Source organism: Impatiens glandulifera, chromosome 3 (genome assembly GCF_907164915.1).
Source record: "Impatiens glandulifera chromosome 3, dImpGla2.1, whole genome shotgun sequence".
NCBI classification, from domain to species: Eukaryota; Viridiplantae; Streptophyta; class Magnoliopsida; order Ericales; family Balsaminaceae; genus Impatiens; species Impatiens glandulifera.
This window is the reverse complement of record NC_061864.1, coordinates 14,587,803-14,603,277: the sequence shown is the minus strand read 5'-3', so window position 1 is coordinate 14,603,277 and position 15,475 is coordinate 14,587,803. Positions and strand designations below refer to the sequence as shown.

The 15,475-nt window shown below is 28.0% G+C and overlaps 3 protein-coding genes and 1 non-coding gene across 5 annotated transcripts; 2 read left to right on the top strand and 2 right to left on the bottom strand.

The window, feature by feature from the left end:
- Window positions 1-547: 547 nt before the first annotated feature.
- On the bottom strand, window positions 548-1,678 carry LOC124932293. The gene is made up of 2 exons (XM_047472910.1): window positions 1,001-1,678; window positions 548-912 (listed from the first exon to the last, which is right to left on the bottom strand). Exons 1-2 carry the CDS (start codon window positions 1,646-1,648, stop codon window positions 772-774), a joined length of 789 nt encoding a protein of 262 aa, XP_047328866.1. The 5' UTR covers window positions 1,649-1,678; the 3' UTR covers window positions 548-771.
- Window positions 1,679-5,267: 3,589 nt separating this feature from the next.
- On the top strand, window positions 5,268-5,339 carry TRNAH-GUG. The gene has a single exon. It is a non-coding gene; the product is annotated as a tRNA-His (tRNA).
- Window positions 5,340-6,487: 1,148 nt separating this feature from the next.
- On the top strand, window positions 6,488-8,599 carry LOC124929501 (metal tolerance protein 11). Of its 2 annotated transcripts, none has more exons than XM_047469880.1 (6): window positions 6,488-6,709; window positions 7,183-7,292; window positions 7,375-7,620; window positions 7,690-7,770; window positions 7,861-8,094; window positions 8,173-8,599. In XM_047469880.1, exons 1-6 carry the CDS (start codon window positions 6,538-6,540, stop codon window positions 8,518-8,520), a joined length of 1,191 nt encoding a protein of 396 aa, XP_047325836.1. In that variant the 5' UTR covers window positions 6,488-6,537; the 3' UTR covers window positions 8,521-8,599. The 2 variants fall into 2 exon arrangements, with proteins under 2 accessions (XP_047325836.1, XP_047325837.1); XM_047469881.1 differs by lacking the exon at window positions 6,488-6,709 and adding an exon at window positions 6,970-7,034.
- On the bottom strand, window positions 8,565-10,192 carry LOC124929502 (glutathione S-transferase DHAR2-like). Its single transcript, XM_047469882.1, has 6 exons — window positions 10,041-10,192; window positions 9,868-9,958; window positions 9,651-9,794; window positions 9,090-9,207; window positions 8,871-9,011; window positions 8,565-8,798 (listed from the first exon to the last, which is right to left on the bottom strand). Exons 1-6 carry the CDS (start codon window positions 10,096-10,098, stop codon window positions 8,703-8,705), a joined length of 648 nt encoding a protein of 215 aa, XP_047325838.1. The 5' UTR covers window positions 10,099-10,192; the 3' UTR covers window positions 8,565-8,702.
- Between the last annotated feature and the right edge of the window lie 5,283 nt (window positions 10,193-15,475).

The following is a 15,475-nucleotide window of genomic DNA, read 5'->3' as shown; positions in this document are numbered from 1 at the left end:
AAAGATACTATAAATAAAGACTAAAATCTTAGATAATCTAAGGAATTTACAAAATACTTTATTTTAAATAATCTCCAACCTTTATAATTTAGAACATTAACCCAACATAAAAATAGTCACTTTAACTTAGTTACTTAAATTATCTTAATAAATTAATAATATATATTTAAGAATAAAGACATTTGAAAATTATGTATTTAAAAAAATATACACTTTAAGTCACATCCGGCCTATGATTCTAATAAAAAATAGAAAGGAGAATGCTTCATCTGTCTTGGTCAAAGAAATAAAATTGTAAGCTCTTTTCTCTAAAAGAGACTATGCATGTGTATTTATCAATACATTTTTTAATACAATTTATTTTATTTAAGTGAGAAAGTGTAAATAAGACCTTAAATTACTTGGTCCTAAATAAAGTATTTAATTCACATATTATTGACATGGTGGAGTTGTTATAGTATTCTATTGGTTTATGTAATGGTTGAGATTGTTCTTTCTAAATAATATTGATAACCCAAGTAAAAAAAGATAAAATGGAGATTGTAAATGAAGCATAAAACATATTACCTTAAAATGTAGTGAAAGTGTCTAAAGACATAATTATTGAATACGAGAGATTGTCACATGGGAAATTAGGTAAGCCATAACCCATACAAGAATCAAATGTGAAAAAACTAATAAACTAAAGACAGATAATAATTTAACCAAAGTTGAGATACACCATCTTCATCTTCTTCTCCTTCCTCTTCTCCTAGCTAGCTAGGGTTTCTATTAATAATTACCAACAGTTGCTGCTGGTGCTGGTGTTGGTGCTGATGGTGGTGCAGCCGGTGGATCCCTCATCATGCCTTTAACAAACACAGTTGTAAGCACCTTCTTACACTCCATTGATGCTTTCAATATCTTCAAACCCTGCAAACAAGTCCACCAACCCATTTCCATATAAATTGATCAATCCAAGAATGAGTATAAATATAACATAATTTCAAAATTTGATTACCTCGTCCACGCCCAAATGAACAAGCCTTTCCTCAAGTGAGCTAACATCCTTAATATTGAACTTGTTCAACAAAACAATACTAGAAATGGTTGACATCGGACTCACCATCAAATCATCCATAACCATATAAGTAACCACCCCTTTCACAAACCCTCCTCCACCGCCACCTCCTCCGTCACTTCCCGCCGCCGACATCACCGATGATGAGGTCACATCCCATTGAACGTAAGTCAAAGGAACAGACAAGCGGCACTTGCAAGCAGGGCAGTGAGCCTGAGAGGTGTCGGCGGCGTAGGTGTGGTTAGAACATTTGTACAACTGTTTTGCGGTTGGGGTTGGATGAGATGTTTCATGGTGATCCAAAGGCAAGAGAAGTGGTACGAGAGGAACGAAGGTGGGGTTCAAGAGACAATCTTTATCCTGGTCGGGTTGTAAGTAGCTTTGGTCGAGATTTTGAATGCTAGTGTAGATATTTCCCAGGCAACCGACCATACCCTGTTCCTCGGAGAGGAGCCTGGTGACGGTTCCGAGAGGGAGGGAGAGAATGCTGAAGAGGAAATCAATTTCTTCCTTTCCTGCTTCGGCAAATACAACCTTGTCTGTCTCCTTGTCTACCAATAGTCTCATTCGAAGCTCAGGAAACGCCATTGATATATTATGTTAACTGTTCTTCTTTTTCTTCTTTGTTCTTGTTCTTGGATTTCCATTGATAATAAATATATAGGTGTAATTGAGGAGAAAGTGACAAATGAGTCCCCTCCTTCCTTCCACTTTCGTTTGTTGCAGAAGAGACACTTTCCTCCTCTCAACTCGATCTTTGTGTCCATCTCCAGCTTGTTTTTTACCGGAGGATGCTGATAGTTTTTTTAATTAGATGTAAATTTTCAAGTTTTTGTTTTATTAAAAAAAAAATCATGATAAAATATTTTTTTTAAAAGAATATAAAATACTTTAATATTTAAATTAATAAATTAATAAATTTATTATTGATATTAATGAAATTATATTTGATTATATATAATAATGCTTAATTTTAAAAGTTTCATAAATTTAAAACAATTAAAAATGTTATAGGTATGTTTTGAATTTGTAATATAAGAAAATAAGTATAACTCTTTAACCAACTAGACTAATACAAGTTTGTATTTTAAATTCAACATTAACTTTAATTAACGCGAGACATTTTAACCATATAAGTTTAACTTTTTAACTAATATATATATATATATATATATATATATATATATATATATAATGATGCTTAATTTTAAAAGTGTCAGAATTGCCGAGTTGAAAGTTGTAGTTAATTTAGATATATATTCGAGAGTAAATGGATACCTGAGTTGGATTGTGGATTGACCCGCCCATAAACTTAAAATGATTAAAAATAAAATTAAAAATGCTATTAAATATGTTTTGAACTTACAACATAACAAAAACAAGTATAAATATGAATCAAATATTTTATTGAACAAAGTGTGAGGTCACGATGCTAAATGTTAAGAATATGAATCAAATATTTGATTGACCAAAGTGAAAATGTAAAAGGAGAGGTTTATTCGGAAAAAATATGTGATGAGATATGTGAGAAGATAAATTGTTTTACCGAAATGAATAAAATGTGGAATGATAGTGTTTTATTTTTTATTTTAATATATTATTCGTGATTTATTAAGAATTTTAAACATTGAATACATGTTATTTTTTATTTATATTTTTATTCGTGTGGTTCGCACGAGAATTTTTCTAGTTTGATTAATAATGTATAAGTAAAGTTTATTAATTGTTTATGAATAGAGTTATTTCAAAAGAATATTTTTTATTTTATTATAAATATTTAAGATGACGTTGAATATAATGATCTTGGTTTATTTTATTTTTAAATTATACAATATAATATAAATGAGAATCACATAAACATATCAATAAAAATAATATAAAAAAGAGTGTTTAAATTGTAATGATCAACTACATTCGAAATTATTTGAGAAATAATAATAATAACACAAGTTAAAATTTCACCAACAAACTTACTTAAAAAATTAGCGTAAACAATTCATCACAAGTAAGTTGGTTTGTTTCAACATAATTAGGTCTTAGCAAACTTTGGTGTGAACAATACTTTCTTAGAATTCCAAAAGAACATAATTCATTATAGATTGTGGGAATCATGCTACGTCCTTCTTTCCAAAGAAAAATCTAATTATTTGGATAAAAATACATTTAGGTTTTGGGATATTTAAAATAATCTCTTATATGTATATAATATAATTCTTAATGAGAAGTTACTGAATCGCACACTCTCATACTAATCTCTTTGTCAAAGGTGGGTGACTAGTAAATCAATATTAATTTGTACTTTAATTTTCTTTTATATATTTATATATAAATATAAATAAATAAAATTATTACTAACAATTAAAAATTATATATATATATATATATATTAAAGATTGTGGTATATACGAGTTCAAATTTGAAAGTTACATGTGAGAAGTTTAATTGGAATTATATATATATTAATAAGAATTTAACACTATAGTCCCTTTTAAATATTTTAAAAGGAGTTAAATATTAAATAGAGCGAAGTATTATACGTGAAATAATATTAAAAAAGAAAAAATTTTGATATTATATTTACAAATAAAATAATAAATTTAATTTGAAAAGTTGAAATAGATACTTGATTGATATAAATATATATAACATTTTTTTTTTTTTATGTTTAGAAGAAAATTTTAAAAGAAATAACATACAAGGTGGGTTTGAAGTTTGAACCACAATTTAAAATTAAAGAGCTATTTAAACCATTTTTATTTAGAATTGGATAAACGGTATTACCCTAAATCTAACAACCAAAATATGGATTTCAAAGTGAACATGATTATCGACCGAAATACACGTTCAAATCGTTGACGTTGTTTTACTAAATTTCAAACCGTCAGTTTTATCGGTTCAGTTTGAACGATTAGAAAACTGGGTTGATTGGTTTAATCGGTACAAATTTATTAAAATAGATTAAATATATATTAATAACAATCTATACATATTTTCATATATATGAACAAATACAAATATTATTAATAAGATTCGGTAACATAATTTTTAAAATACAAATACATTAAATTATTTTTTTTTACTATATATCACACTAATACTGAATCAACAATTATAAAATTAAATTAGTTTATTAATAGTAATAGTTTATATTTTGTATAATGTATTAACAAATTTTTAAGTTCATTTTATTTTCTCATATTATTAGTTTATACGTGCATTATAACTTAGGTCTTGTTCGGATTCAGGTTTATAAAAAACTTAGAGGAAAAAAAACAAATAATAATTGGTGATGATTATTTTTGGTAAAAAGACTTAAAAGGTATTGATATATATATGAATAAAATAAAAAATAATAATTTAAAATAAATTGTATTTTAGTTAATGAAATGAGTGATATGATTGTTGAGAAGAGATTATTTGAAAATTGATTTTGATTGAGATTTTTTAAAACCCAAAGAGAACACGCCCTTAATTATTATACATTACTTATTATTGTCAGTTTAATATTCGATTTTTATTCTATTTTATTTAAATATTACTTATAAATCATTTGGTCGGTTTGAGCACTTTCAATGACGTTGAACTGATAAACTGAACCGTTGAAATTGTTGATAAAAGAAAAATCGTAATGAATTTGATTTGACCGGTTCGGTTTGATATTTTTTTGTTTGAGCAATATCGGTTAATGTTATCATGATTGATTGATTTAGTTAGTTTATTTATACCCTACAAACATTTAATAATGCAATGGAATTGTTTTGTTTTCATTTGTCATCTTTGACTGTGGTTGTGAATAAACTCATCTCATTATGATCATTATATATATAAAATGATAAGGAAGTAGATATTATTTGATGAATCTCAGTAAAATTTTGAGTATTTTAATTATTGATCACTTTTATATATTTTTCTCTATAATTGTCATTATAGATTATTGTTGTGTATTTTATAAGCTATCAATCTTTTTCTTTAAAAAAAAATAGGAAGGTATGGTCATATACATATAACAAGGATTAATTTCAATATCAAATGCAAACAATATAAGAAAAAATATAACGCATATCTCATAGAATTGATATAAAAAAAAAAGATTTAAAAAATGAAATTCTAATAATTGCAAACGAATAATTGTTTTCTAATACTAATTAAATTCAGTCTTATATCTAAATATGTAACATAATAATTATGATTTCGTTTTCAATCAAATGTGGCTGTAGTTTAGTGGTAAGAATTCCACGTTGTGGCCGTGGAGACCTGGGCTCGAATCCCAGCAGCCACACATATATATTTTTTTTCTAATTCAATTAAATACAATGTGCAATGTGCAATTTAAGATAGGAGTAAAAGAGACATGAGTTGCTCACTTGACATTTTTTATTAAATAAAGAAACATTAAGCAAAATAATAATGTTTAATAGAATAAATAAATTATAAAAGGGCTTGCTTGCTGATAAGAGAAAGATGCGTGATGGCTATAGGTAGAAAAAATCAATAGCTAGGGGATCTTTTGACTAACATATTAGAGGCTAGTTTGATTTCATCATATAGCCCAAAAATAATCAATTAGAAACAGTAATTAAGATATTGGAGACATAATCTATCATGAAAAATAATAAACATAAATGTCATTCAACCAAATATATTGACCAGATCACCCATGCGTAATGTCACGATATTGACCTATTTAATGTATAGTCGGACATTTTAGAAAGTTGGAGTATTTGTCTTAAAAATATCGTTTCTAATCTTAATTTCTGTAGTGTTTTGGAGGACCAGATATTATATAAACTCGTCTCATAACTCTATATACTTAATAATATTATGTCTTCTAAACATAATCAAGTTTTATCTTAGTAAACTACATTAAATATATATTTTTTTATTAGTTATGCCATCTTTTGAATTCTGTTATAACAAGATCATCTTCAGTGTGCTGTCAAAAAAAAAGATAAATTAGAGTTGGTATTGACTTAAATTTAACGTCATTATGAATCTTTAACTCTTATAAGTAAAATTTCCACTCCAAGTAAAAAATATTAATAAATAATAGCACTTTTTATTTATTTTGATACAACAATAGTTTATATAAATTAATATTAAATAATAACGCACATAAAAATAGGGTCGGAGTAGAAACGATGGTGACTCGACATGAAAATCCAACCGTCAGATTCGGACACGTACACCTTTCAATTCCGGTTATTTCGGGCGTTTTAAAATACCAACTTTGCCCCCACCGGCCACCACAAACAAACAGCCGCCGTTAGAGTCCTATTTGAATTCAATTTATATTTTACATATTTGTTATTTCAATATGTAATGATTCTTCTTTATATCAAATTTTAAATATATTATCTTCAATAAAAAAAAGTAAAAGTGATTTCTTCAAACCAAACAAGGTTTCATAAATTACTCATCCATCCTCCCCTGCTTTTATTGTTTAACATCTTTTCTCCGACGACTAGAAGCAAGCAACAATGGTGGAAGCCGCCGGAAAAGATGGCGATCGTGAAAGCTCCGAGGAGCAGTTTCTCTTGTCGGATTCCAACAATGGCGATCTTTCATGGAGACTTAACTTTGATGGCTTCCAGTTCTCTGAACACAAACAGAAGCCTCCGCGCCGTCTCCATGACTGTCTCGGAGTTTTAGGTTATTTCACTAATTATCCATCGCTCTTCAAATGATCTCTTCTTCATTTGCTAATCAATATTCTCTGCTGACATGATCATCACTTATTTTGTTTATTCCTCATATTCTGTCTTTGGTGGATGATTATTATATACTATTCTTTAGATTCCAATTTACCAGCTCCGTCCAATTCATTTATTGTTTATAATTATGCTTGAATACAACGCTGATTTATCATATGATCGATCTCTCCAAGCTTTTTAACCTATAAGCAGTGAAAACATAGACAGTTTATTTTTGCGAATCCTGTTGAAGATGTGTGGTAGAGCAGAGATAAGTTTGCAAGGTTATTAAGAATTTAATGTTTCTTAAGATAGTTAATTGAACTGATAATGGTTTTGATAAGAAATAGTTGGATATAAGGATTCAGTTTTCAGTTTAATTACTTCTTCTTTAGATTTTGATAGTCTTCTTTCTACTCAATTGGATATAAGGACCGGAAGATAATGTTGCTGAGTATTATCAGCAGCAAGTAGAAATGCTCGAGGGCTTTAACGAGATGGATGCTTTAGCAGAGCGAGGTTTCGTTCCAGGAATGTCGAAGGTTTGTAAATGAATTGAGAAATAGACACAATGTTGATTGGGTTAGAATTGAATATGATTTGGAGGTTTTTACTTTGTTGTAGGAAGAGAAGGAAAAATTGGCTAGAAGTGAGGCACTGGCTATTCAAATATCTAATGTTGCAAACATGATTCTTTTTGCTGCTAAAGTTTATGCATCCATCCGGAGTGGTTCTTTAGCCATAGTTGCGTCGACTTTGGACTCACTTCTAGATCTTTTATCAGGATTTATCCTTTGGTTTACTGCCTTTTCCATGCAAACGCCGAATCCTTATCAATATCCCATTGGGAAGAAGCGTATGCAGCCATTGGTTAGTTACTATTTTGTTGTTGGTGGTGTTGAAATGTGCAAGTTTTATTATCAGAAAATTATTTTGCAGGGTATTCTTGTGTTTGCTTCTGTCATGGCAACTCTAGGATTACAGATCATATTGGAATCATTGAGGACGCTTGTGTCTAATGTAAGAAAATCAGATCATTCGTGCGCGCTTTACGCTTAGCCAATATTCATATATAACTGTTATTATATAAATAGAATGAATGTTTATCAGGATAGCAACTTCAAATTGACAAAGGAGCAAGAACAATGGGTTGTTGGTATAATGCTCTCGGTGACTTTGGTTAAACTGGTTCTTGTTATTTACTGTCGTAGTTTTAAAGATGAGATTGTGAAAGCATATGCACAGGATCACTTTTTTGATGTAATCACAAACACAATTGGCCTTGTTGCTGTCCTACTTGCCAACTACATTAGTGGTTGGATGGACCCAGTTGGGGCTATCATTGTAAGCGCACTAAGGCCTTCAACTTGTTAGATTCAAAAAAGTTGTGGTTCTCATTTTTAACACATTATACATATGCAGCTGGCCTTATACACTATCAGGACATGGTCACTAACTGTACTGGAGAATGTGAATTCACTGGTGGGAAAATCAGCTGCACCAGAATTCCTTCAGAAACTAACATATCTATGCTGGAACCACCATAAGGCGATAAGGCACATAGACACGGTTCGAGCCTACACATTTGGGTCTCACTACTTTGTGGAAGTAGACATTGTCTTGCCAGGAGACATGCCCTTGCAAGAAGCCCATGATATTGGGGAGACATTGCAGGAGAAGCTAGAACACCTCCCTGAAATTGAGCGTGCATTCGTTCATCTCGATTATGAATATTCTCATAAACCCGAGCACGCTCAAGCCCATTTATAGTGTAAATGTTTTTTTTTTCTTTTATTGTTGAAACACAAGGAAACTCACTTATGAGCAAATACCAATAATTTCTCAAACTCATGCAATTTGTCTCATGCATATACTAATTAATAGAGTTGAATTTGCAACAGCTCCTTAAAAGGTTCAAATCATTATTCAAATACTTGCTTAAACCGGGGAAATTATGTAGAAGGGTTAACCTTTGGCGCCCATCCAGCAATCACGTGTTCTTCAGCAATAGGCTTAGTCTTCTCGAAGGACTCCCTAGAGAAGAGCAACTGCAAAAATGGAAGAAGATGAAATTTAAGGAAAAAGTTTAACCAACAAGAATGTATAACAAAGTTTTTTACCTTAATGTAATTGTTGAGATGAGTAAACTCTTCGGGGATTTTCCAACCCTTGAAATGACCGAGAGCAACCTGGAGATGGTAAAGTTTGGGCGCCAGACTCAAATCGACAGCACAAATGTTTTCTCCATTAACATATGGTCCCTGTTGATTACAATCACGAATATGAATCCAAAACATTTGCTACTAAAGAAGAAGAGCATACTAATATAAAGTATTAACCTTAGCTTTCAGATGTTCATCCAAAGTCTTCAGCTCATTTAGCAAAGTTTGCTCTGTCCCATCATTAGAATCCTTACTCTTTAAGAAGCTCACAAAAGCAGGGAATATCTTGGAACCACTATTGATTACATATGTAGAAAAAAGACAAATCAACATAATCTGCAGTATTGTTAAAGAAGATAATTCTCATCTATCATCAATCACCCAATTAAGTAAGATGTTTCCACTCAAAGATAATGGGCAGTTTCGAGCTTTCAAAGGTAATGTTAAAGAAGATAAGCAAACATGCCCAAAACTATGACCTAATGTTTGAGGGACTTGCATAGATTGCCCAAGATATCTTCAACACTCAACATTCACACAAATGAAAACCAAAATCAAGGGTATGAATTTTATAAGCAAGAGAATGTAACTTGTTGAAACCAGACAGGGTTTTCTGCTCTCACACAAATGAAAACCAAAATCAAGGGTTTTTCTGCTGTCAGAATGTAACTCAAACAACATTCCTCATCTGAATCTTTTCTAAAACAAGTTTTTTAAAGATAAAAGAGAGATACATACACAGTGGAAACCTCTGGATGATGAGCTAGAGGAGGATCAGGGTGTTTTTCCTCCACAATTCCAACGATAACATCAGAATCAGGAATCCACTGATCATCAATTTTGATCACCGGCACTTTCCCTTCTGGGTTAGTCTCCAGAAACCTACATTTTGTTTTCCAATTTCAGATACTTAAAAAAAAACAAAATGAAATGGAATTCGATCGGTCGTTTCTACCATTGAGGTTTCTCTGCGACATCGATGAGATGAATCTTATAGGGAACTTTCTTCTCTTCCAAGGTGAGAAGTACCCTCTGGCTAAAAGGACCTGAAATCTCAAGGAAAAACACAATCAACATCAACCCATTTTAAGTTTAAATCTCAAATTTATGAGAGGAGGAGGAAATTACAGTCTCCAAGTACTTCAGGAGCACCGACAGCAGCCTTAACACACACCTCCAATACCATTGTTGAAGAACGAAAGTGACGATCAAAAGGGTTTTGGGAGTAATCGACCCTTCCTCCTTTTCCTTTTATATATGAATCTTGCCAACGTTTAAGACTTAGTTCATTTCTAGAGGTTTCGAGCATTAATTATTATTATTTTATTTATTTTATAGAATTCACTTCAAATTTTGTTATTTTCTGAATTCATTTAAGATTATTTGACTTAAAAAATATGGGAAATTTGATGAAACGACACTGAAAACGTCTTTAAATGCGCTTCAAAATATTATGACGAAATGACCTCGTCACATAACGTAAAGAGCAACATCGTATCGCGATAGAAAAACATTATCGTTAGTCTTTAATTGTATTACTTCATTGGTGTCGTCGCGAGACGATTTACCCTTCGCGAGACAATTTTGCCCGGATATTCTGGACTTTTTACACGTCACGAGACGATTCTGCTCTTCGCGTTACGCGATGGTGTAATTTCGTTAGAATATTTTTAAGTGATCATCTGCGCAATTAAATTTATACGTCGGTCACTAGCGCATTTAAAGGAATTTTTAGGATTATTTCTTCAAATTTTCCAAAAATATAATGTTTTAGTAACGCACTACAAATTTTGACAACTAAAATAATATTTCAACCATAATTTACAATGTTACTGCAATCTAATATTTTTACATTACAGATAAGGATCCAATAAGGCAATAATATCACAACAACAATTTCATCCAAATATTATTTCAAAATTATAGCAGCATATATTAAAAAAATATATATATATATATATGTGATTGGTGGACTTAAAAGACAATGTCATCTCACCATCAACAGATAACCACCATACAAAGACTAAAGTTTAGGTAAATTTAAAATAAAAATAAAAATTGGTGAACTTTAATATTTTTTTTTAGAAGTTTATAAATTGAACGGTAAATTAGTGCATGTTTTTACCTATTTTTGATAATTAGAAAAATAGTGAATTTATTTATAAAAAAATAGAATATTAATGAATTATGTCACATTTTTAAGGTAAAAATAAAAATTGAGTTGAGCTAATAAAATGTAGATCCAGCCTGACCACACATAAATAAAACTCATTAAATAATTTGAGTGATAAAATTGGTTTTTAAGAAATCGAAAATCACCTCTGATTTATGACGCCTTAAATAAAAAAATACATACTAATCAAGTCATTTTATTCATAGTTAACTAGGTGTCATTATATGAAACATATATATGGATCAAAATGAACAAATTATTATTTCTCATAAATAAATAATAGGTAAGTATATATATTATAAATAACAAATTCAACTTTAAATTAAGACTTTAAAAATTATATAATTAGTTAGTTGTGATAATTATGGGTTGGGTTTGAAGTTCTAAATAACTCAAAGGCCTGATAGAAGGTCCCTGTTTTGGATCCAAAGAGATGGAAATCATTTGAGTTTTTTTTGTTGTTGTTGTTTTAGTAAGATGTATTGATTTCCATGTTTGTTTCAATGTAGGTTTATATTTTAAAAATTACAAAGAAAAAAAAAGCTAAAATTTTAAGTGTTTGTAAAAGTGATTTCAAATGAAAAGCAAATGGATGGAGACAACACCATGTAAAAGGTGTTTCATTTCATAATGTGTTTACTTTATTTTTATGACACTTTAAAAAAAAACAAATTAATTTAAAAAAAACTCACAATAATATTATCTCATTAGGGATTGGTATGTGCTGGTGTTAGTCATTTGTGGGGGCCATAAGGTTCAATTATTAAAGCATGCCATTATTGTCTTACTTCATTCATATAATATATTTTTAATCCAATTACTTCCTATTAGTTTGTATTATATTAAATCATTTTTGAGGTAGGTAATATAATTAATAAAAAATTCTTTTGTTGACATATTTAAAAATTGTAAATACATTACTTAGATTATATTTATATTAAATGACTTCTCTTGTAACCAATGGGTATAATATTATAGTGATAAACAAAGACAAGAAAACCATCCTGCTCTATAGGAAAGACACTCCAGCATCGTATTCCTCACTTTGTGTGAGAATCTATATTAGACATTATATAACCTCCATTATAATATTTCTCTCTATTTTAACATGATATTAGAACCACGTTTTCGTTTATGAGCATCCAAAATCACAATATTCGGGTGTCTCCATTAATGGTTAGGGCTCTAATAATTTATTCTTATACTTTTAATAATATTTTTTCTTTTTAAATATTTATGTTGATGTTTTTATTTTCTTCAACAATCATATATTTAGAGTTTTTTTTGTTATTGTTTTACCCGAAACAGTTTATGCCCATATTTTATTAGTCTTAATTCAATCATACGTGATTTTTTTGTTTGTTATTTAATAAACACACTTTCATCCTATTGTTAGATGGATCTCAAATTTCACGAGTAACATTAGAATTTTTTTAGTTGTTGTTTCACCCCAACATTATATATCCATAAGATTATACCTTTTTCGCTAGTTTATTAATTAGTTAAAACACTATCATCATGTTGTTGAATGAATCTCATCACTCACATATAACTTCAAAGTTCTTTTTTAGTTGTTGGTTCACCTAACATTAAATACTCATAGAATTCTACATTATTACATGGTTTATCAGTGAACACATTATCATAATGTAATCAGATGAATTACAACGTTCACGAGTTTAACAAACTTAAAGAACATAACATTAACATTTTACAATCTCGTCTTCAACTTAAAATTGATCAAGTACTCTCCATTTTAAATTTAAGGAGGGACGTTATAATATAAAATAAAATATTTGTAAAAATATTATTACAATATTTTAATATTCTAATATTATAAATAATATCATTATTATAATATTATATTAATTTTTTTAAATATAATGTAATGTCTATGTTATAATAACTTTAGACTATATTATTATATATAACATTCAATTCAATTTTATGTTTCGTTCTAAAAAAATGTTTTTTTCAATTTGGATTATTTTAATAACTTAAACAAAAATCAAACATCATTTTAATTATTTCTCATCTATTAACTCACACAATTTAATAATCAAAATATTAAAATATCATATATTTTAAATTATTATTATTTATTTAATTTATACATAGTTATATCATTTAAATATTTTTACTAAAAATAATTATTATCTTTTCAAAATCATCCATCATCGTCGTAATTTTTTCTATTTTTATGTTGATCCAATAACCCGAACAATCTCAAAAGAAATGAAGCATCTCCTACTTAGGTATCTCTTAATTAGGTCCACAGATGAACAAAGTCAAACCAAGTAAAACGAGGACCACGTTTATTAAGGCTTTGTTTTTTTGAATTGTTTAAATAATTTGTTCAAATTCAATTTATAAAAGAAATAAGTTATATAGTTAAAATATTTAAAAGAAGTTAATATTATAAATATATATTTATTAAATTAATTAATATTTTAATTAATAAAATTAATAAATAGATAAATAAAATAATAATGATTTATTTGAAGATTATTCAAATAACCAAAATATATTAAAGGCACAAGTGCTTATCAATAAATAAAACAACCCAGCCAAAAAAATAAATAACTCCTTTTTTTTGTTTTCTTCTTTCAAAAGACCAATTCACGAATAAGCCATAAATAAACTGGAATCAAACTAGCCCGATCTTGTTTTTCTTTTGCTTAACATACCCTTTTATTTATGAAGTGGAATATATCATACCAATAATAATAATAAAGAAACAAGGTCAGATTAAATGAAGCTAATAAATAAATAAATAAAACACAGCCAAATTAAGTATTTAAAAGAACAAGAAAGAAGATTAAGGAAATAAAATAATAAAAAAATTTGATTCAAAGTTCATACTGAATAATGCCTCCAAATAAATGATCAGTAACTAGATGTAAAATATAATAGACTTTTTTTTTTTTAAAAAAAAGGAAAGAATAATAATAATAATCATACTAATTAACTAGTTAAATATATATAATTTATTCACTGTAATTATTAGTATTTAGTTTGGATAGCTAAAATTTTTTATTTTTTATTTTTATTTTGAGAGCGCTATAGTTTAATTAATTATTTAATTAAAATTTACCTATCCAACTTTAATTTGTTCTTAAACCTAATTGCCTATATTCTAGTTGCAATTTAATTGAAATTAATTCATTATTTACAACTAAATAATAAAACATATATTTATTCTTATATTTCAATGATATTTTTTTAATATATAATTACTACGTCCTTCCTTTGTATTAACAAAATTTTCAACTGTTTTATTTTATTTCTAACATATATATATATATATATATATATTATCATTTTTAACAGATTGTTTTATTTTATTAAAAAAACTTATTGTTTAATTGAAAATAATTTATCAGAAAATGTCAATGTACATCAATACCTCATATTTTAATTACTTACTATTATTTAAAATATAATATAATTTTATTTTATTTATTTATTCTTTAAAAAATATATTTAATTATATGATAACATATCTTATATTTATGAGGAGTGATAAGGGAAGAAATTTGAGAAAGTGAATGATGTGTATTTTTGTTATTTTTTTTGGCTAATCAACTTGCGCCACATCATTCTCTCCCTCAAATTCTCTCTTCCAATCATTTCTCTATATTTATATAATAAATACTTTATTACTTAAACTTCATAATAACAATAATCACATTTAATCAATTATAAAAAATAATAACAATAATTACATTTAATCAATTATAATACTAATAATTATCTAACTAAAATATATTCATATTATATCAAAAATCACCAACTCCATTACATTAACATTTGGGTTGGCTTTTTTTTAACTAATTTTTAAAAATAAAAGAAACATTAATTAATTGTAAACAAAATTATCTATAATAATAATAATTATTATTATTTATTATATATATATATTAGATTTTATAATATCTAAGACTATTAATTAGACTATCTAACTACTATTCTATTAATTTGGAGTGAATTTATTCTAATTATATCAAAACATATTATTCTATCAATTTGGGGGTGGATTTACTCTAATTATATCAAAACATAGGCATCATAAGCATCACAATTTACTCTAATTATATCAAAACATAGGCAACATAAACATCACAATCGTCAACAATCTCACGAATATGGGATTGGATCTTTCAATCTCACGAATTTTAGCCATCATTCAGATAGGCAACAAAGCATCACAATCGGCAACAATTTTAGCCGCCTTTACACTTTCTTCAATTTTTAGCTCCCTCTTCTCACTTTTAATTGCATTACTTGTGGCGTCGGGAATTATAATCCTATTAATGGTTGAATCTTGTTGATTTAAAAATGTGGTATGAGTTTGAGTGGAAACAATATTTTCATTCCGAAGTAGAAGTAG